General features: G+C 41.4%; 1 protein-coding gene across 1 annotated transcript in view; it reads left to right on the plus strand.

The window, feature by feature from the left end:
• LOC122552587 (collagen alpha-1(XII) chain-like) overlaps window positions 1-3653 on the plus strand; it is a 275375-nt gene extending 271722 nt beyond the window's left edge. Inside the window, exon 65 of the mRNA XM_087991107.1 lies at window positions 2157-3653. Within this exon, the coding sequence (XP_087847233.1) occupies window positions 2157-2278 (122 nt within the window). The 3' untranslated portion in view covers window positions 2279-3653. The remainder of the gene's footprint in view (window positions 1-2156) is intronic.
• The last annotated feature ends 19073 nt before the right edge of the window (window positions 3654-22726 follow it).

Consider the following 22726-nt stretch of genomic DNA (forward strand, 5'->3'; position numbering starts at 1 on the left):
CCAATTTATTTTATAATTTCGGGCAAAAAAAAGTAATGTTTTCGCCTGTCGTCAATAGTTCAAATATACTGCTTTAAATAGCAATTGCAATTAAAGTATTGACAAAGCGAACTTTAATATTCTTAGTGCTCTGATTCTAGTGACCTTGCGTTCTACCCCGATTTGTATTGATGGAAGACAAGCTGTTTGTTTGAAAGTAGCTGTTATGTCACAAGACTGACTACAACTTAGCACCAACCAGAACGTCAAAAAATCTGGGCAGCCCAGATATGTTAACAGTCTAATTATTGTGATGTTATGTGTTTGATTTTTGTTCTGAGTAATTAAAAACAAAACAGAAATAGCTCATTTATTCTCCACTGCAGAAAAAAACAAAAATATATAGCAATTTTTCCCAAAACTAACAACATTCTTAACCTGTTTCAGGTTCCGGATAAATTTTACTAGGTTACCCATGATGTTCACAAAAACCGAAAAGCCCTGTTTCTGAAATATTTGTTCCCGAGCTTAATAAGAAATGAGCCTTTTTGGAAAATTCACCAGGAGTTGATTTAACGAACTCTGTTGACCATCAGTTCTTCGTAAGGAGACAGAAAGACACACCTACTAAACTAAGAGAGTTTGCAGTTTCTATATATGAAACAGACGTCAGATGCCTGTCCTTTTAAGGCTGTTTCATCGTGAAGCAAAAAAAAAGTCTCACTCACGAACAAGGCTTAAACTTACTACTAACCTTGTGGAGATACACCATTTTACAAACTACAGCTACAAAACAAAACACAGACTTTTTAGCCTGGAATGTTCAAATTACTTTGTCGTATTGTTTCTGTAAATAACTAATTGCGGCACCGCAAAGGTTCGAACTGAATTACAACCCACACCAGCTGTAACATCTAGTAAACCGGCTTCTGCGTTCGGGCCTGCTGCTTGCTACTTGCTTTAGATAGGAACCGCCCACCTGAAACTGTACTAGAACACTGAGAATACCAACAAATGTCAATGGAAAAAGTAGAGTTAAAACCAGTCTCAGCTGCAAGATGGGTGATGGCAAATTGGCAGTCTGTTCTATGCCCTGGCTGAATTTCTTATCCAACGGAATGGAAAATTAGGCAGAGTGTAAAACTGGCTTAAAAATTCACTATTATCCATCTTGTGCTGTTGGAAGAGACTGACTTCAACCCCAAAACATTTCAATGGTGGGACATTAGGAAAAATGATTTCTGTTTCAGGTTTCTTGAACTTCGCAATGCAAATTATTTCTTTTGGAAGTATTGATCAGCTAGAAAGAACATAGGTTTTGTGCAATCATGCATGATTGGCAGAAGGAATACCATGTGGCATAACTGTTGTGGCATTCCACCTGGACAGAAGCTTGTAGTACAGGAGCAGCACCACAAATTTTGAGCATTCACAGTCACAAGTAAGCATGGGTTGGAATTTCAGCTCTGCCTTTGACCTGTGCTCCCTCTGCCAGCATTTGATTAGTGAATTCGAAACTTAAGTTTTAGCAGTGCACCCACCATTGCTTTTCACTTTGTTTCCCGTCTCTCTCGTGTTTCTATGTTTGCTGACACTTATTTTTGTCTGCTCTTTCCATTTTACTATTGTGGTCTTTAGTTAAAACTGTAATCGCCATTGAATGATTCTCTTTCATGTTATTGTTTTGAAGTTAATGGATAATTTTTAAACAGCCATGGGCAGTTCAAATCGTAGTGTTCTGTATTAGTAATGATCAAGCTGAGAAATTCATATGACATACATTTTAACATTCGGCTCAGCAACTTTGTTAAAGCAGCCCCTTACTACAACAGCACAGCATGATTTCAACTGCCCTGTCACTACATAGTGTTGATTATACATTCTGTGCAATTATTGCTTCTTTTGTTCCAACAAAAAAAATCTCTTCTTGTTTTTATAAATATTAATAACGATTGAAAAGAAAGCAATTTTAACCACCCCACTACTTTGTTAGAAAATAGTATAATTGAGCTAAAGCCTCATTTCCAGATGAATGTGCCTACAAATATATATATATGTAAAATGTATATGTTATAAGAATTTAACTTGCCTATGACATGTCAAATGCATGTCTAAACAAGAGCATTGGTGATTGCCAAATATAGTGTTTGTTATATTAGACCCATATTTCCAACCAGGACCATACGAGCCGCAACCTTATCGACCAGAAACCCATGTTGTACCCATAGAAAGGGAAGAGGAAGAAGACCAAATTGAAACTGAAATTCAGTCGCCTGGATTTAGCCGAGCCTATTCATGAGGAACGACCATCATTTATCCAATACCAAAAACAGGGGAGGGCATGGAGTGGTTTTATATGAACTAAACTTTCAATCTTTCTTTTGTTGCGACATTCACATCTGCAGATCATCTCTGTGCTTTTAAATTTGAGCAAACCTGTGTTAGTTTGACTTGTAACCACTTAATTTTGGTGTTGGCTATGACCAGTAAAAGATAACTTTATTCTCATTCCAACCACAGCACAAGGATGCTCCTTTTCAACTCACATTTCTTTTAATGTTACTGAACAAATAATGAGAGCTCTTCCTTATCTATACCTCTTGTAACTGTAATGGTGCACTGGGGAATAGCAAAAGTCAGAAACTTCCAATTGCAAAGAGTTGGGATATCATACAGGGAGACAACTGTCCCATCCCAGCCCTGTGCCCTGTACAAACTGCATTTACATCTTTGCAAGAAATACTAAGCAGCAATAACTTTTCTTAACATTGACAATCAAGCTAATTTTTTACCCTGCCCCCTTCCCTACGAATGTTTGAAAGCCAGGACTCTTGCACATGTGACTGATGCAAAATGAACCTAACGCCTGTGTAATCTCAATCTGTCACTTTCCACTGTTGTGTATATGCTTCTATGTAGTAACTCACCTGTTCTGTTGGTCTCAACCTGCAGAGATTGGTTTTAACTGTGCCTCTGTTCACTTTATTTACACTGCGCTAAAAAAAAACCCAAAAAAAATCCTATAATCAATATTTTTTTTCAAAATAGAAAAAAAACAAAAAAAATGCCCACATTGATCCACACCATAGACAGTCTCCTACCCTTCCTTCCAATGGCACTCAATACTCACCCTTCACAATGGTTACTCTGCAACTTTATCCCAAGTTAGCATTTCAAATGCTATTTAAATACGACAAGCTTGTCTACTACATTCCAATTATATAGTTTATCTGTATTTTCAGTTATAATCCTATTAGGAATATGTTACTTTATCTTACAAGTGTATCAGCTGGTTAAATCAAGAATTAGGTGCAACACACTCTTAAAACAAATACTGCTTAAAATCATTGTACCTACCAATACAGTACTTAACACTGCTTATAACTTTTTTTTTTACATTAAAACTTTAAATATAAATGTGCTGGTTCTCAGCAGATCTGTTACAAAGGGTGGTGGAAATGCATGTCTGTGATGTATATTTAGTATGGAACCTTTACCAGAATATAGTGTTTTCAGAAACTCGAATGCAGTTGGAATCTGTTTGCAAGACTATGGATATAGAATTGCTGCTTCATATTTGTAACTGCAGATTGTGAATTTCACAGCCTAAATTTCCTATTTATTTCTGAAATGAAAGAGGCATTTTTCAATAAAACTACTGAAATTAAACCAAACTCTCTGTCTTCATTTAGCCAATGACATTTTTATTTTACTTAGAGTGATACCAGGAATGACGTGTTTCGGCTATGTATACAGCCTAGAGAAAAAAAGAGTAAGTGAATGATATGATGGAGGTGTTCAACATTACAGTGACTAAATAAGGAGAAAATATTTTCACTGATAAGAGTGGTAGAAGAACCACAGGCAACATTTGATCCTCACAAATCATAAAATCTCTGCAGTGCAGACACAGGCCAATTGGCCAAACCTGTCCACATTGACCCTCTGAAGAGTATCCACCCAGACCCATTCCCCTACCTCTATTACTTTACATTTCCCCTGAATAATGCTCCTAAGCTACATCCCAGAACACTATGGGCAATTTCCCTTGGACATTTCAACCTAATCTGCACATCTTTGGACTGTGGGAGGAAACCCATGCAGACACGGGGAGAATGTGTAAACTCCATACAGACAGTCACCTGTGGCTGGAATTGAACCTGGGTCCCTGCCCTGTGAGGCAGCAGTGCTAACGACTCGTCCACCGTGCTGGAGGTTGTTATGATACATAGAACATAGAACATAGAAACATACAGCGCAGTACAGGCCCTTTGGCCCTCGATGTTGCGCCGATCCAAGCCCACCTAACCTACACTAGCCCACTATCCTCCATATGCCTATCCAATGCCCATTTAAATGCCCATAAAGAGGGAGAGTCCACCACTGCTACTGGCAGGGCATCCCATGAACAGAATGGAACAGAGAAAGAGCTGGGCAGTGGAACTAATTGAGTAGCTTATACTAAGAGCTAACGCTGGAATGAAATTGAGTTCAAATACAGAAATAGCTGGAAAAGCTCATCAGGACTGGCTGCACTGGTGGAGAGAAATCAGAGTTTACCTTTCAGGTTGAGTGACCCTTCCTCAGAACTTAACCTGAAGCTTTAACTCTGATTTCTCTCCACAGGTGCTGCCAGACCTGCTGAGCTTTTCCAGCAATTTCTGTTTTTGATTTTCTGACTTACAGCATTCCCAATTTTTTTCGTTTTTTTACTTCGAGGTTGAGTACACTGGGATTATGCATTTTGGAATTCAGAAGAATGAGGGGGTGTCTTATAGAAGCATACAAAATTATGACGGGAATAGATAAGATAGAATCAGGGAGGTTGTTTCCACTGGCGGGTGAAACTAGAACTAGGAGGCATGGCCTCAAAATAACAGGGAGTAGGATTTAGGACTGAGCAGAGGAGGAATGTCTTCACCCAGAGGGTTGTGAATCTGTGGAATTCCCTGCCCAGTGAAGTTGTTGAGGTTACTGTGTTGAATTTTTTTCAGGCAATGACAGATAACTATTTGAACAGTAAAGGAATTAAGGGTTTTGGTGAGCGGGTGGATAAGTGGAGCTGAGTCCATGAAACAGTCTCCAGTGCTTTAAGATTTTGGGAGTTTAACTCACAAGGGAGTCAGGAAAAGATATCCAGTTATATCAGAACATCAAACTACTGCATGAGTCACAGGAAGCTAGTTTGCAGATACCACAAACGATTAAGGAGACCAAATGGAATGCTATTGTTTATTAAGAGAGGGATTTAACATAACAGTAAGAAAATAACATTTCACTGTGACAGAGCGTTAATAAGCCCACCTCCCAAATACAGTGTGCAGTTTTGGTCTCCTTATTTAAGTGAGAAGCTAATGCTTTGGAACTGGTTCAGGTGAGGCTTGCTGGATTGATGCTTCTCACAAAGGGCTGTGAATCTGTGGAATTCCAAATCGCAGAGTGCAGTAAAGGAACAGTCATCGTAGACTTACCAGACCATAAGCCTGCTCTCTCATTAGAGAGAGAGAGATGACTGCTGGTCTTTTAACCTGAGGATCACCGCACCTCAGGCAAGGTGAGAGGTTGAGAACGAGAGTCCATCTTGGTAACCTCAGCTGGTGTAGGAATTGAACCCATGCTGTTGGTTTCACTCACCAATCATCTAGCCAACTGAACTAATCAAGCCCCTCCTTCTCGAGTGTGAAGGGTGCTGGGACATTGAGTAAATTTAACAAGAAGGTTTTAAATTGGGAATGGGTTGAAGGGTGAGAGAGAGTGGCAGGAAAGTGGAGTTGAGGCTGAGATGAGATCAGCCATGATGGTAATAAACGACAGAGCAGACTCGAGGTGCTGAATGGTCTACTCCTTCTCCTAGTTTCGACATGTGGATCATGAGGAAAGGTTGGATAGGCTGGGCTTGTCTCCATTGGAGTTGAGAAGTGTCAGGGATGATTTGATTGAAGTGTATAAGATCCGGAATGGTCTTGACAAGGTGGGTGTGGAAAGACTGTTTCCTCTCGTGGGTGAGTGGAGAACGAGGTGGGTATTATTTTCAAATTAGGGGTCACCCTTTTAGAACAGAGATCAGAGGAAACAATTTCTCTCAGACTGGGTGTGACTTTGTAACTCAGCTGAGGAAGGCTGTCGAGGTGGGTTCATTGTAAGTTTTTAAGGCAGAGGTAGATATTTTCGTGTTGTGCAAGATATCCAGAAGCTATCAGGGATAACAAGGGATGTGGAATTCAGAATACAATCAGATCATCCATGATCTCATTGAGTGGCAGACCAGACTTGAAGGACTGAGCAGCCTGATTCTGCTCCTAATTCATAAGTTCATGTACCGTGGCATTCCAGAACATGATAAATGTTTAAAAGTTTGCTCCGTTCAGAATCACAGTGTCACTGTTACCGTGCAAAAGGAGGCCATTTGGACCAGTGAACCTGTACTGGCTCATTAAATGAGCATCATTACCTCATGCAAATCTGCTACCTTTTCCCCATCCCTTTCTACCTAAATAATCATCCATTTCCCTCTTGAATACCTCAATTGAATGTGCCTCCATCACATTTCCAAGCAATACATTCCTATACACCAACTACTTTACCTCATTTCACTCTTACTTCTTTTTGCCGATCCATTAAATCTATGTTTTCTCAATCTTTTTCCTTTACGAGCAGAAACAGTGTCTCTCTGTCAACTCTATCCAGCTTGCTCATGATTTTGAAAGCCTTTATCAAAGCCTTACTCTTAGCTTTCTTCTCTCCAAGAAGAATAGTCTCAACTTCTTCACTCTATCCTTACAACTAAAATTCCCCAACCCTCACTCCACTCTTGTAAACCACCTCTGCACTCTCTCTATATTTCCTTCCTATCATATGGCGTCCGGAACATTACACAATACTCTAGCTGGGGTCGAACAAGAATCTTCCCCTGAACATAAAGCTGAGACGGCTGTATGCTGTACCTGATATCGTCTCTACCTACTCTGCCTCTTTCAATGTATGTTCACACAGATCCTGCTGTTCCTGCAACCTCCACTGAGAATTGTACCCCTCTTTTATATTGTCTTTCAATGTTCTTCTGACCAAAGTGCATCACCTTGCCCGTCTTTGCATTGAACATCACCTGCCACCTATCTGTCTACTCCAACAGCTTGTCAATGATCTTCTTGAGTTCTACAATGTCATCCTCAATTTGAGTCATCTGTAAGCCTTGAAACTGCCCCCTCTGCATGAGCATCTAAATCATTAATGTATATCAGGAAAAGCAATAGTCCCAACACTGACCCCTGGAGAACTCCAGTACAAGCCCTCCTCCAGCTCAAAAGGCCATTGCTGACCATTACTGTCTGCTTCCGATCATCCTTCCCATCACAGAGTTTTTTACTCACATTACTGTTGTTTGGCAGTATATCAAATGCCTTCTGAAAGTTCATGTACGCCACATCATTACCCTCAGTGTGACCTGTTACCTCTTCAAAAAAACTTCAGCAAGTTAGATAAGCAAGGCTTCCTTTAGAAATCCACGCTGACCCATCCTAATCTACCCACTTGGTCCCACATAACTACAATTCTATCCTGGATAATTATCTTCAGAAGCTTCCCCACCACTGAAGTTAAACTGACTAGTCTGTAATACTGGCTTATCCTTACAACCTTTCTTGAACAAAGGCACAATGTTTGCAAATCTCCAGTCTTCTGCCACTTGGCCCGAGTGCAGGGAGGACTGAAGGTCATGGTCAATGTCCCTGCAATTTCCACCCCCATTTCCTTCAAAATGTTTGGATGCATCTCATCTGACCCCCAGCAACTTTGTCAACTTTCAGTACAGATAGTTTTTTGAAATGCTGCCTGTCAATTTTGAACCTTTCTAAGGGCTGAGTTCTCTCCTGTGCCACCATGGGCACGGTTTCATCTCACTCTTTGGGAAAGACAGGTGGAAAGTATTCTTTGAACACTTCAGCTATGCACCCTGTTTCTAGGTGTAAATCTCCTTTGTAGCCCCTAATCTGCACTACACCTTGACCTACCATTCTCTTTTTATTAAATTGCTTTAGAAGGCTTTAAACACCTCCTTATACTGGCTGCCAGTCTTCTCTCATAATTTCTCTTTGCTCCTCTGATTTTTCACATCCCCACAAACCTTGGATATTCCTATTGGTTCTCATTTTGATATTCTACCGGACACTTTTTCTTCCTTATCGTTTTATCTTAATTACTACCTCCTTCATCATTCAGGGAGCTCTGGATTGGTTTGTCCTACCTTTCCCATTTGAGGGCCTATATCTCGATTATACCCGAACTATTTCTTCTTTGAAGGTAGCCCACTGATTTTCCTCTCATTCCAGTCAATCCTGCTCAGCTTCTGATCTTTTTTTCTGCAAACATTTCTGGATTGTTACATCTCATTCTCTACCCATCATTGTGAATCTTTTGATACGATGATCACTGTTAAAGAGGGAATAATTCTGGCTCCAATTTAAATGACTTTCTCAGTATTCAGGAAGAGAAACTCCTATGCTTGGAACTCAAATCTAAATAAGAACCCTGGAACAAGAGATGGAAGCAGAAATAAGCCACCTGGGACTTTGGGCCAGGCCCATTTTTCAGTAAGGTCAAAGCTGGTCTGATCTTGAGCTCAACTCAACTTTCCAGCCTTCCCCCTTCGCTTTTAAAGAATGACCTCACCACCAGGATTCTTTTTGGTGATAGTTAAACCACTGAGACTCATTTAAAAGAAACAATTTCACTACCATGACTCCAGTCAAAGAAAATGTTTGAGGAACTATTTTTAAGAATCTACATGAAAGGAAATCCTTGTCTACATGTGATTTCTCTTTTACCAAATTTCTTGTTCAAAAAATGTGATAATCTCCAGTGATGAATAACTCAGTTACTCAGCTAAACAGTAACAGCAAACCGAACACACACGCAGAATGAAGCTCAGTTGCTTTATGCTGTTGGAAACAGGAAATTCTTCAGGCCAGCATGTCTGTAATTGTAATTAGAGCCCTCTTGTTTAAAGAAAACAGAATAATTACAAATGGACCAAGTGCATCATCCAACACATTCCTTTACTTCTCTGCATTTTCACTTGTTAAATTAACTCATTCCTTTCCAGGACTTCAGAACTCCTCACATCTCTCAATCATCGCTTCTCCTAAAAGTTTCTTATGCCCCAAATATACTGTCATCCATTCCCCATGGGCTCAAGTTATTGGCAAGTTATGTGACATGGGGGCGGCACAGTGGCTCAGTGGTTAGCACTGTTGCCTCACAACATCAGGTTCTAGGTTCGATTCCAACCTCAAGTGACTGTCTGTGTGGAGTTTGCACCTTCTCCCCGTGTCTGCGTGGGTTTCCTCTGGGTGCTCCGGTTTCCTCCCACAGTCCAAAGGTGTGCAGGTCAGGTGAATTGGTCATGCTAAATTGTCCGTAGTGTTAGGTACATTAGTCAAAAGGGAAATGGGTCTGGGTGGGTTACTCTTCGGAGGGTCGGTGTGGACTGGTTGGGCCGAAGGGCCTGTTTCCACGCTGTAGGGAATCTAAATTACAGGCTCTGTGGGCTAAAAGCCCTCTTCTAGACAATATGATTTGTCCTGTATGATTCCATTAAGTGCTTTAGGATATCATGTAGATATTAAACACATTCAAATTTATTTTCATTGATTTGTTTAAATTATGGTCACTTCAATGGTCACTGGACAATTCATGTCACTGGACTCTGGGCAGAAACAGCTGCAACAATCTAGTGGTGGTGAACCAGAATTCTACTGGGACTTACTGCCCAGAACCAGGAGAGAATATACTGGGCAAGCAGAATCTAGCAGTCTGTAGGTAATTGCAGGTAGATTTCTGCTTCTATCAGTCCAGTACAACTCCCGGTTCCTTCTGGGCTTGTACAGAACTCACTGAAGGAACTGCAAGTCACATGTAGCCACAACAGGAGAAACTTCATCCTCAATGTTATCTGATGTGCTCTGTCTCACATCTTTAGCTCCTCATAGTACAAAAGGATATCCTTTGAAAAACCTTCAGAAACTGACCACATTATGCCTGGACTACATCTTTCTTTCATTCTCCCCTTACCCTCTGCCAACCACCACCAACCCCACACAGCCCTGTCTTGTTTGTGTAAAAAAGTATGGAGCTGGAAAAGCACAGCAGGTCAGGCAGCATCCGAGGAGCAGGGGAATTGATGTTTTGGGCACACGCCCTTCCTGATGAAGGGCTTATGCCTGAAATATTGATTCTCCTGCTCCTCAGATGCTGCCTGACTTGCTGTGCTTTTCCAGCACTACACTCTCGTCCTTACAGTCCTCACCTTCTCTTGTCTTGTTTGTGACTTGTTTACCTTGCATTTAGTGGAGAGGATCAATTCTCTTACTTTCACAACTTAATTTACGCCTGATTTCCATCAATTCTTTTTTGTATTCATCATTATCAGGCCTTTTGTCCTTTACACTGGGCCTCCATGTCTATTAAAAGTTTGTACAAAAAGAAATTACCAACCCCTTTCAGCTCTGAAAAAGAGTCTTACCAGACTCAAAACGTCACCTCTCATTTCTTACCAACGATGCTGCCAGACCTGCTGAGTTTCTCCAGTATTCTCCATGTTTGTTGTTTCCATTTGGGCGGCACGGTGGCTCAGTTGTTAGCACTGCTGCCTCACAGCACCAGGGTCCCAGGTTCGATTCCAGCTTCGGGCGACTGTCTGTGTGGAGTTTGCACATTCTCCCCATGTCTGCATGGGTTTCCTCCGGGTGCTCCGGTTTCCTCCCACAGTCCAAATATGTGCAGGTCAGGTGAATTGGCCACGCTAAATTGTCCATAGTGTTAGGTGCATTAGTCAAAAGGAAATGGGACTGGGTGGGTTACTCTTCAGAGGGTCGATGTGGACTTGTTGGGCTGAAGGGCCTGTTTCCACACTGTAGGGAATCTAATCTAATCTAAGAAATTCATGTGCAAATTAACATCTATACTGGGATACATTCCTTCTCCATCATTAAATATTTGCGTTTCCATAGGTGTATTCATCTCAACTCTCCAGAATTCCATTCAGATTTGGGATTGTGGTGCTGGAAAAGCACATGAGGTCAGGCAGCATCCGAGGAGCAGGAGAATTGACATTTCGGGCAAAAGACTTTCAATCTGGAAAATCCCAATTTTGATTTCCAGTATCTGCAGTCCTCACTTTCTACCAGAATTTCATTCGGGCCTTGTGAGGATCTGAAGAATGAAAATCCTGGAATCTCACTAACAAATGCTTCTTTGATGTGTAGGATAGAGCTGATGGAATATTTAGCCCCATCCTGCCTGCCCACATATTGAGGTAAAAACAATGACTGCAGATGCTGGAAACCAGATTCTGGATTAGTGGTGCTGGAAGAGCACAGCAGTTCAGGCAGCATCCAATTTCAAGGGTTGGATTAACAATGGCTAACCATTGCTTCATCGCGTTTTTTCCACGCCAAGCAGAGTTTGGGGTGGCTGCAGAGGAAAACACAACTAGGTCAAGTATAATTTGCTTTGTAAATTCCGTGTTCCTCCAATTCCGGTCTCTTCTGCATCCTCCACTTACATTGCACTGACATAAGGTTCTTTTTTTTTGCATTATAAGACCATAAGAAACAGGAACGGGAGTAGGCTGTTCGGTCCCTCGAGCCTACTCTGTCATTAAATAGGATCATAATATAGACCAGCAGGAGGCTGGAAGAACACAGCAAGTTAGGCAGTATCAGGAGGTGGAGAGGTCAACGTTTCAGGTGTAACCCTTCTTTAGGGATGTCTCTATGCAATAGGATCATGGCTGATCTGGCATTCCAATTTTTTGCCCTTCCACCGTAACCCTTGATTCCTTAGTTCACCAAAAACCTATCTATCTCATCTTAAATATATACAAGAATTTTGTCCCCACAGCTCTCTCTAGCAAAGAGTTCCAAAGACTCACAACCCTCTGAGAGAAGAAATTCCTTCTCATCTCAACCTTAAATTGGTGCCCCTATATCTTGTGGCCTCTGGTCCTAGACTCTCCCATGAGAGGAAATATTCAGCATTGACCCTGTCAAGCCCTTTAAGTTCCAATGAGATCACCTCTCATTCTTCTAAACTCCAGTGAGTAGCGTCCCAATCCATTTAGCTTTTGCTCATAAGACAAATCCTCTATACCAAAGATCATCCCAGTGAACCTTCTCTGACCAGTCTCCAAAAAATGAATACTTTCTTTAAATACGGAGACCAAAACAGCTCACAGTACTCCAGATGTGGTCTCCCCAGTCCCTTGTATAGTTGCAGTAAGACTTCCCTACTCTTATACTCCAATCCTCTTGAAATAAGGGCCAACATTCCATTCCCCTTCCTGATTACTTGCTGTCCTTGCGTGCTAGCTTTCTGTGTTTTATGTACAAGTTCCCCCAAGACCCTTCATGTTGTAGATTTTGTCAATTTGGCTCCAGTTAAATAATAGTCTGGTCTTTTGTCCCTTCTGAAATGTACAACTTTGTATTTTCCAATACTGTACTCCATTTGCCAAATTTTGCCCATTTGATTAACCCATCAATATCCATCTGTAAACGGTAAAATATCACACAACACCAGGTTATAATCCAACAGGTTTATTTGGAAGCACTAGCTTTCAGAGCACTGCTCCTTCATCAGGTGGTTGTGGAGTATAAGATCGTAAGACACAGAATTTACAGCAAAGGTTCACAGTGTGATGTAACTGAAATTATATATTGAAAAAGATCTGGACTGTTTGTTAAGTCTCTCATCTTTTAGAATGAACATGTTAGTTTCAGTTCTTTCATATGTAAATCATAAAACCTTTTTTTAGAAGTTATATTCTCAAGTGAACTTTAACAATAGGTATCATGTCGGCCCAAATAGTGTATCGAAGGTGTGAGGTGCCCTGTGTGAGACTGTGCCACAACAGGTTTTAGATTAGAGTGGTGCTGGAAAAGCACAGTAGTTCAGGCAGCATCTGAGGACCAGTAAAATCGACGTTTTGGGCAAAAGCCTGATGAAGGGCTTTTGCCCGAAACGTCGATTTTACTGCTCCTCGGATGCTGCCTGGACTGCTGTGCTTTTCCAACACCACTCTAATCTAAACTCTGGTTTCCAGCATCTGCAGTCATTGTTGTTACCTGTGCCACAACAGTCAGACTGATTCTAATCTAAAAGATGGATTTACAGAATCTGACATGGATTCATGCAGTTTTTGAGCAAAGTAAAATGTAATTCTGCAAGTACAAATTCACCCCACAAGCTTATATGTGTGTGTGTGTGTGTGTGTGTGTGTGTGCGTGTATTGCAATGGGGTCACCTGTAGTGTGACATGAACCCAAGGTCCCGGTTGAGGTCATCCTCATGGGTACCGAACTCGGCTAACAGCCTCGGCTCGGCCACTTTTCGTTGTTGCCTGTCCCAAAATCTGCCTTGAAGAATGGTCGTGTGAAGGTCGAAGGTCAAATTTCCTGGACTGTTAGACAATAGACAATAGACAATAGGTGCAGGAGTAGGCCATTCAGCCCTTCGAGCCTGCACCGCCATTCAATATAATCATGGCTGATCATTCCTAATCAGTATCCTGTTCCTGCCTTATCTCCATAACCCTTGACTCCACTATCTTTGAGAGCTCTATCCAACGCCTTCTTAAATGAATCCAGAGAGTGGGCCTCCACTGCCCTCTGGGGCAGAGCATTCCACACAGCCACCACTCTCTGGTGAAGAAGTTTCTCCTGAGCTCTGTCCTAAATGGTCTACCCCGTATTTTTAAGCTGTGTCCTCTGGTTCGGCACTCACCCATCAGTGGAAATATGTTTCCTACTGCCAGAGTGTCCAATCCTTTCATAATCTTATACGTCTCAATCAGATCCCCTCTCAGTCTTTGAAACTCAAGGGTATACAAGCCCAGTCGCTTCAGTCTTTCAGTGTAAGGTAATCCTGCCATTCCAGGAATTGACCTCGTGAATCTACGCTGCACTCCCTCAATAGCCAGAATGTCTTTTCTCAAATTTGGAGACCAGAACTGCACACAGTACTCCAGGTGTGGTCTCACCAGGGCCCTGTACAGCTGCAGAAGCACCTCTTTGCTTCTATACTCAATTCCTCTTGTTATGAAGGCCAGCATGCTATTAGCCTTCTTCACTACCTGCTGTACCTGCATGCTGACCTTCATTGACTGGTGTACAAGAACACCCAGATCTCTCTGTACTGCCCCTTTACATAAATTGATTCCATTGAGGTAGTAGTCTGCCTTCCTGTTCTTGCCACCAAAGTGGATAACCATACATTTATCCACATTAAACTGCATCTGCCATGCATCTGCCCACTCACTTAACTTGTCCAGGTCACCCTGTAATCTCCTAACATCCTCATCACATTTCACCCTGCCACCCAGCTTTGTATCATCAGCAAATTTGCTAATGTTATTGCTGATACCATCTTCTATATCATTAACATATATTGTAAAAAGCTGCGGTCCCAGCACGGATCCCTGCGGAACCCCATTGGTCACTGCCTGCCATTCCGAAATGGAGCCGTTTATCACTACCCTTTGTTTCCTATTAGCCAACCAATTTTCAATCCAATCTAGTACTTTGCCCCCAATACCATGCGCCCTAATTTTACTCACTAACCTCCTGTGTGGGACTTTATCAAAAGCTTTCTGAAAGTCCAGGTACACTACATCTACTGGATCTCCCTCGTCCAACTTCAGAGTTACATCCTCAAAAAATTCAAGAAGATTAGTCAAGCATGATTTCCCCTTTATAAATCCATGCTGACTCTGTCCTATCCTGTTACTAATATCCAGATGTGCAGTAATTTCATTCTTTATAATAGACTCCAGCATCTTTCCCACCACTGAGGTCAGACTAACTGGTCTATAATTTCCTGCTTTCTCTCGCTCACCTTTCTTAAAAAGTGGTATAACATTAGCCACCCTCCAATCCTCAGGAACCGACCCCGAATCTATTGAACTCTGGAAAATAATCACAAATGCATCCACGATTTCTCGAGCCACCTCCTTCAGTACCCTGAGATTCAGACCATCAGGCCCCGGAGACTTATCAACCTTCAGACCTAACAGTCTCTCCAACACCAAATCCTGGCAAATATAAATTCCCTTAAGTTCAGGTCCTTCAACCACTGTTACCTCAGGGAGATTGCTTGTGTCTTCCCCAGTGAACACAGATCTGAAGTACCCATTTAATTCCTCTGCCATTTCTTTGTTCCTAGTAATATATTCCCCTGTTTCTGTCTTCAAGGGCCCAATTTTTGTCCTAACCATTTTTTTGCCTTGCACATACCTAAAAAAGCTTTTACTATCCTCCTTAATATTCTTGGCCAGTTTACCTTCATACCTAATTTTTCCTCTGCGTATTTCCTTCTTAGTAATCCTCTGTTGCTCTGTTGCTCTGTTGAAGTAGTCTCCGAGGGAACATTCTAAAAGATGAGAGACTTTACAAACAATCCAGGCTGTTTTCAATATATAATTTCAGTTACATCACACTGCAAACTTTTGCTGTAAATTCTGTGTCTTATGATCTTATTCTCCACAACCACCTGATGAAGGAGCAGCGCTCCAAAAGCTAGTGCTTCCAAATAAACCTGTTGGACTATAACCTGGTGTTGTGTGATTTTTAACTTTGTACACTGTAGTCTAACACCAGCATCTCCAAATCATATCTGTAAACTGTTTGTAACCCTCTCACAGTTTACCTTTTCACCTATTCTTGTGTCCCCTACAAATTTGGCTACAGTACATTCGCTTCCTTTCTCCAAGTCATCGACATATATTGAAATAGTTGAAGTCACAGCACTGATCCCTGTGGAACACCACTGGTCATCAACCTGAAAAAATACCCTTATTCCCATTCCCTGTTTCCTGTTTTTGAGCCAATTCTCTATCCACGACAATATGCTACATTGAACACCATGGGCTCTTATCTTATGACTTAATACTTTGTGAGGCGCTGTGCTAAACACAAATTTGAAATTCGAAATACAGCACATCTACTTGTTCCCCTCTATCCACTCTGGTTGAGAATTCCTTGAAAAACTCTAATAAATTAATCAGGCACAGCTTCCCATTCTGACTCTGCTTGATTAGATATTACAATCAGATCAATCATATATTTATTAGTGCAAGTAAATGCACATGAATACTTGCAATTTTCTGTGTCTTCCTCTTGCAGAGCAGATGGATTCTATCCAGCAGTGCAGGAATTGGCTTAATCCCAGGGAAAGGATGCTGTTTCACTGTGAGGCAGCTAACAGCTGTTTGTTATCAGATCCCATTAAGTCCTGGAGGGGGGGAACTAAAATTGATCTCTGTTGCTGCTTTAGGCAGGCTCTTTTATCATAGTATGATGCGAAAGTGAGAAAAATCAAAAGAATCGCAGAAAAGCAGAGGGAATTTCCACTTTGAAATCACAGATCTGAGATAATATGGGCGTAGTGGGAGTTAGAATACAAAATAACAAGACTGCAGGGAACTTACATAGATATAACACACCTATTTTATTTGGACAATATGTTAGGAATACAATTATCTTGCACAAGTTAAAATTATTCTTGGAAAGATGCTTGAAAATTTTAAAAGATAATTTGGAAATTATGCATCTCAGAAAGATCTTACATGTGCTGGTATACATTCAGTGATGGGTTGGAGCTACAGCCCAGCCAGGTTTTGTGCAGACTTTCCCATCTATTCTGCTGTTTTATCTTGTCCTGAAGAACCAGTCATTACAACTTGTATTTGATACATAATTCAAAATAAATCGTGGAGACAATGGAGGTAGTTTAACTTTACTCCTCAGGATGGATACCAAAAATAATTAATAGTATGTTTATTTTACAAACTGTTCTGTGTTACTGTCCATTAACTTCAAAGAAGAGCAAACCAGGTGAGATTTGCATTGAATCAAGATAAGTCACCATCATTTTTAATGGTCTCTAACTCATAGATCTTACAAGTTGGTAAAAGGTGCTGCATAAGGTGGTGCTTTTGAAAGGGTCAATGTTGGAGATTGCATCAAGATGGTGATGTCAAACTAGATTTGGTAGGAATAAACCAGAAAATAGATTTTGTGCAGTGAAATCTACAGGTCTCCTCATTGTTAATTTTTCAACAAGCTGTTTGAACATGCTATGGCTTATGTCTGGGGACAGTCAGACTGAAAACAAACCTTCTGAATCAGAGGTAGAGGCAGAACCACAGCGCTGCAAGAGCCCAAAGCATTCAACACTCTCTGAGCAAAGGGGTTCCTGATAATTATTTAAATCATCTTGTTCAGACATGGTAAGACATACTGCTGAAGCAGGTGGGACTTGAATCCAGATCTCCTGGCTCAGAGATGAGGACACTACCATGGCATCACAAAGGCCCTTACTATCTCCTCATATTCTAGAATTTATTTATAGAAACATTTTTCTCATTAGTCTGTTTAGAGATGTTACTACACACCTCTGGAGCTGGTGGGACTTGAAACTGGGCCTCTCAGTCCAGGGGTAAGGAAACTACCACTGCAAGAGGGGCCCCTTCTCCTCATGTTCTAAGTTAGAATGTTCAAAAGCTAACCTAAGTGTAATAAAGTACAATTTGTTACAAATCAATGATGGCGGTTAGTCAACCAATATGAACCAATTAGGCTCTTAAACCCAATCAAAGAAAAAGGATTTGTGGCAAAATCTTTGTGCTCACAAATGCCACAGAATGTTCTACAGCCGTAGTTTTGGAACATGCTGCTGCAGTCCTGTCCCAGGAAAACTAACCTCAGTTATTCATCACAATACAGTCCTTTCTGCTATAACATGGTAGTTGTGTCCTTGCGTGACCTTGAGCTACATAAAAATTGTGCAATAAAAATATACTTAAAGTGTCGGGATGGAATGGTGTTATAGCCAATACACATATGCAAAAGTGTGTGTTTTACAAACAATGTTCACCTATTCATCAATTGCTTTACAGTCAACTTGTGTTGACAAAACATACATAATACCAGAAAGGATGGTACCTGCCATCAGATAGCCCCAGTCAAGACATAGGAGCAATGGAAGGGTGACATTAATGAAGGAGCTACATCAATCAAGCAGTGCCCCTCGCTAAGGTGTGTCATAGGGGTTGTGAGTGATTGTTGAAGTGACCAAAGGCAATCTAAATGTGTGATCATTCTTTGATAGTAATGCAATGTGAATGGGAGCCAATAACTAATCTGGTGTCAGTGAACCTGAGGGATCAGACAAGGATTTGTAAGCAAAGAAGATCACTCTGATAGGGTGGAGTAAGACTATGGAAAGCTGTTCAATTTGTGGACAAGGATCTTGTTGGAGGAACTACTGGAGTGTAAAAAAAGATGAAGGAATGCTGGTTGTCCAGAATGTTCTCAAACAATAGTTCTACAAAACTTCTTTTCAGGAACAAAGGAACAGGGGATGTTTCTGTCAGTCGCCTGAGATTGTTCACATTTCTCTTTCTTATAGTATAATCACCTTTCATCATCTCCCATCACCTCCCCAAAGGTTCAGCAACATCTGCAAAGTCAGGTGATGTTTTTTCACTTCCCTTTCCTCTGAGCGGCTCTCTATAGAATCCTTTCTTTATCAGTATAGTTCCAGTCACAATCATTCTTTTTACTTTCTCTGACTTTTGTTGATTTTCACTGCTCTTGAGAACATCCTATTCAATGGCTTCTTCCTTTGGGAATCAATTGCTCATTTAGCAGAACAATGAACCTTGTCTAAATCCAAAATACCGGGATGGAATTTGAGTGTTTTTTAAAGATTCCCACTAAATCTCAGAGATGAATCCACACACTGACAATTCCATGCTAACTCCATCCCAAATAAATCCAAGGACAAAAGTCTTCTCGAGTGCTGTAGATTCGGAGATCTGACTTTGTCCAGCTTAGGTGAATCTTCATCCCTCTAGTGAGTCAATTAGTTGAGTTGTCCAGAGTGTGGTGCAGAATGATCACAATGGTGTGGGTTTTATCCCTACGTCAATTGCAGTAGCTCATGGATAGCTACCTGATCACATTCTCTGACGCTTGGTGCAGACTTGTGCCCCTAAGCTGTATACAGGGGTTCCCTAATTTACAAACCTCTGACTTACGAATGCTCGCATATGCAAACACGATCTCATATGTGGTTTCAATTTTTAAAGACCCAATGTATAAACATTCCCATTATATGACTGGCTATTTTATATTGTCCTGCATTGCGTCTGGAGTGGTACCAGAGTGGGATTTTGCAGTGAGGTGGCTAACGTGGCAATGGAGTATGGACAAGCGTGGGCCCAGATGGTGGCGAGGCGGTGGTCAACAGCGAAGGATGGCGGCAGCCGTAAAAAGATGGCGGCAGTAATGGTCAGTGGCGAAGGGGCGGTCAGGGCCGAAGTTTTGCAAGCAACTCTGAAGCCCAGAGTGTCCTATCGAGGTCAGCAGAGGCAGTCAGCTGTGAAGGCAGTTGGTGAGCACAGCTGGATCTTAGCCCAGTGTGGTAAAACGTGGTCAGTATGGGGGAGAGTGAGCCCTCCTGGGGACAGCCCAGCTTGGAGTGTTTGCTGAACTATGGCTTAGGAAAGAACTGTCCTGTTTGACTTTTAATGTTAGTTCTTCATTTTCCACTTTATGCTCAAAAGACTGTAGTGTTGAACTTTTTAACTTATTTCCTTATTTTCCTACTTCTGTAACTAAGAATTTGTACCAGGGTACTTTGCACCTCAGATGGTGCTGCGTGTGGTGACATTGTACACTTTTCACTGGACTCGTGTACCCTGTACTTGAGTACACATGACAATGAAAGCTAAATCTAAAATCTGCCTTGTGTACAAATCAACTTGCAATTCGACGCAAGAACGGAAACCTGGGTTTGCAACTCAGGAACTACCTGCAGCCTACTATTCCTTCTCTAACAAACAGAATACCTCTGACCATATCGATATTATCCATAACTGATATTTAAGATTACCTATCTGTAGTTCCCATTGTCACTTTTTAGATATGGATATTGTTATTATTTCCATGATTAAGTGAGGCTGTACCTACCTGGACCCACATGTGCCAATTGTATCTGGTTCCTTGATGTGGTTTAGTTTCTTAGTCCATTGGTGAATGTCTTAGCTGATATTTTTTTGTCTGTCGATGCTTTTATCATTCACTTCTCTGCTTCTCAGCAAAATAAACTTTTTTGTTGTTGGGTAGACTGACCCTCACCATAGCAATGAGAAGAAGAACACATTCAGTTGCATTTGTTTTCTCCTGGTCACTTGATATCAGTGTAATTTTTAGCTGGGCAGTGGGAACACTGCTGCCTGAGGTCAGTGGCAACAGTAAGGAGGGGATTCAGAATGACCGGTGAGTGGATTAATATTTGAGGCAGACTGATGAGAATTCATAGTTGGACAGGTGGCAAAACAATAAGTCAAAGAAGTTTGCCATTTCAATCTTTGCATTTATTTCCCTAAAGTATTTGTTTGCCAACTCTATACACAATTTCACATGAAACAAGAATGAAATGCTTGCTTTAAAATTTTTATTGAATCTCTACAGTGTGGAAATAGGCCCTTTGACCAAAAAAGTCCACACCAACCCTCCGAATATTAACCCACCCAGACCCATATCCCTCCCTATTTACCCCTATTTGCCCTGACTAATGCACCTAACCCACACATCCCTGAACACCATGGGGAATTTAGCATGGCCACCTAACCTGCACATCTTTGGACTGTGGGAAGAAATCCACGCAGATTCAGGGAGAATGTACAAACTCCACACAGTCACCCAAGGCTGAAATCAAACCTGGGTCCCTGGTGCTGTGAGGCAGCAGTGCTAACCACTGAACCACCTTCCACCCTATAATAGCACCTTTCATGACCTCGGATTATCACAAAGGATAAAACCGATAATGCCATGGAAAAACCAACAACCAGTTTGTACACAGCAAAGTTCCACAAACAATAATGTCTATTACTGATATTTGCTGATGTGTTGTCGAAAAGTGTGGCGCTGTGTCTCCTCCACCCTTCACAATCTGCAGTCCTCACTTTCTCTCATTAGCTGAAATATTCCCAGGCCACCTAGATGAATCCCACTTTCTGCTTTACAATTGCCGCCTGGGATAATTTATGCTGAACCACGATGTCAAGTGAATCTTGATTTAATTTCTTGTCTGTTTCTTGTTGGTGCTACCACCAAGAATTGTAGCTACTGTCGGCTGGAAACTGTAACATTGTGATGTTAAAGGAGGGGTGCTATCAGTTTTTGCTTGAAATAGAAAACTGTATGAAAGGACAAAGGTTATTACAGCACCAAGAAACAATGCCTGGGCATCGGATTAAGGCTCTGTTCTTCATATTTGCTTCAGACGGTCAAATTATCCTGTTGCTGTTTATGTCTCGCTCTAAATATAATTGAGAACAGATTTCCCTGTCGAAAATTTGAAGTTTGATTTATGAATTCTGTGGAAACACTCTCAAAATCTGCGACATAGTTTAATATTACATTAAAAGTTCAAATAAGTCTGTAAGGAATAGAAACAGGAGGAGGCCATTTGTCCCCTTGAACCTGCCCTGTCAGGCAGTAGGATCATGGCTGATCTGAAATTCCTCATGTCCACCTTTGTGCCATTTCCCTGTTATCTTTGATTCTATGGTTCAACAAAAATCTACCTAACTCAGCCCTTGTATTTCGAATAGGACTCTGCCCACACAAGTGTCTACAGCAAAGAGTTCCAAAGACTTGCAATCTTCTGAGAGAAGAAATTCCTTCTCATCTCAGTCTTAAATTGGTGTTCCTTTATGCTTAAGTTATACCCTCTGGTCCTAGACTCTCCATTGAGGGGAAATATCTTCTCAGCCTTTAAAAATACCAAAAGAACTGTGGATGTTGTAAATTAGAGACAAAGGTTAACTCTGATCTCTCTTCATAGATGCCACCAGACCTGCTGAGCCTTTCTAGTAATTTCTACTTTTGTCTCTCAGCCCTTACCCTGCCAAGCCCCTGTATGTTTCAATGAGATTACCTTTCATTCTTATCAACTCCAATGGATGGAGTCCCAACCTCTTTAGCCTTTTCTCATAAGACAATCCCTCCATACCAGGGATCATCCTCGCAAATCTTCCCTGAACCGCCTCCAAAGAAATGAAATCTTTCCTTAAATAAGGGGACCAAAACTGCCTAGAGTACTCCAGCTGTGGTCTCCCCAGCACCTTGTACAGTTGCATTAAGACTTCTCCCCTTGAAATAAGGGCCAACATTGCATTTGCCTTTTTGATCTCCTGCTGCCTCTGTGGTGCTAGCTGTCTGTATTTCATGCATAAGTATCCCCAGGCCTGTTTGACCTGCAGCTTTCTGCAGTTTCTATTGTTTGCTTCATGATGCCATATGGTTGTGGAGGCAGCATCTGGGCTCCTGTGCTCGAGGCTTGTCCACTCCATCTTCTTTTCTTTTCTATTTTTTAACTTTTCTGTTTTTTTAAATCTCTTCTTTGCTTTCTCTCCCCTTCTTTTTTAAGTCATGTTTTGGCAGGAAGGTGGCTTTGTCAGGTTCCAGAAGGTGGCAGTGACTAGCATGCTCCCTAGTTTTGAACTCCCCCACCCTGGGGAAAAGACCTTTGCTAGTCATCTTATCTATACCCGTCATAATTGTATAAGCTTCAATAAGGTCACTCCTCAACTTCCTATGCTCCAGTAAAAAAGAGTTCTAACTTACCCTTCTAACTCAAGCTCTCCCCAACATCTGGGAAAAACTTTTTCTAAACCATCTCC

Source organism: Chiloscyllium plagiosum, unplaced genomic scaffold (genome assembly GCF_037043375.1).
Source record: "Chiloscyllium plagiosum isolate Xiang-an unplaced genomic scaffold, Cpla_swu_hap1 HiC_scaffold_10, whole genome shotgun sequence".
NCBI classification, from domain to species: Eukaryota; Metazoa; Chordata; class Chondrichthyes; order Orectolobiformes; family Hemiscylliidae; genus Chiloscyllium; species Chiloscyllium plagiosum.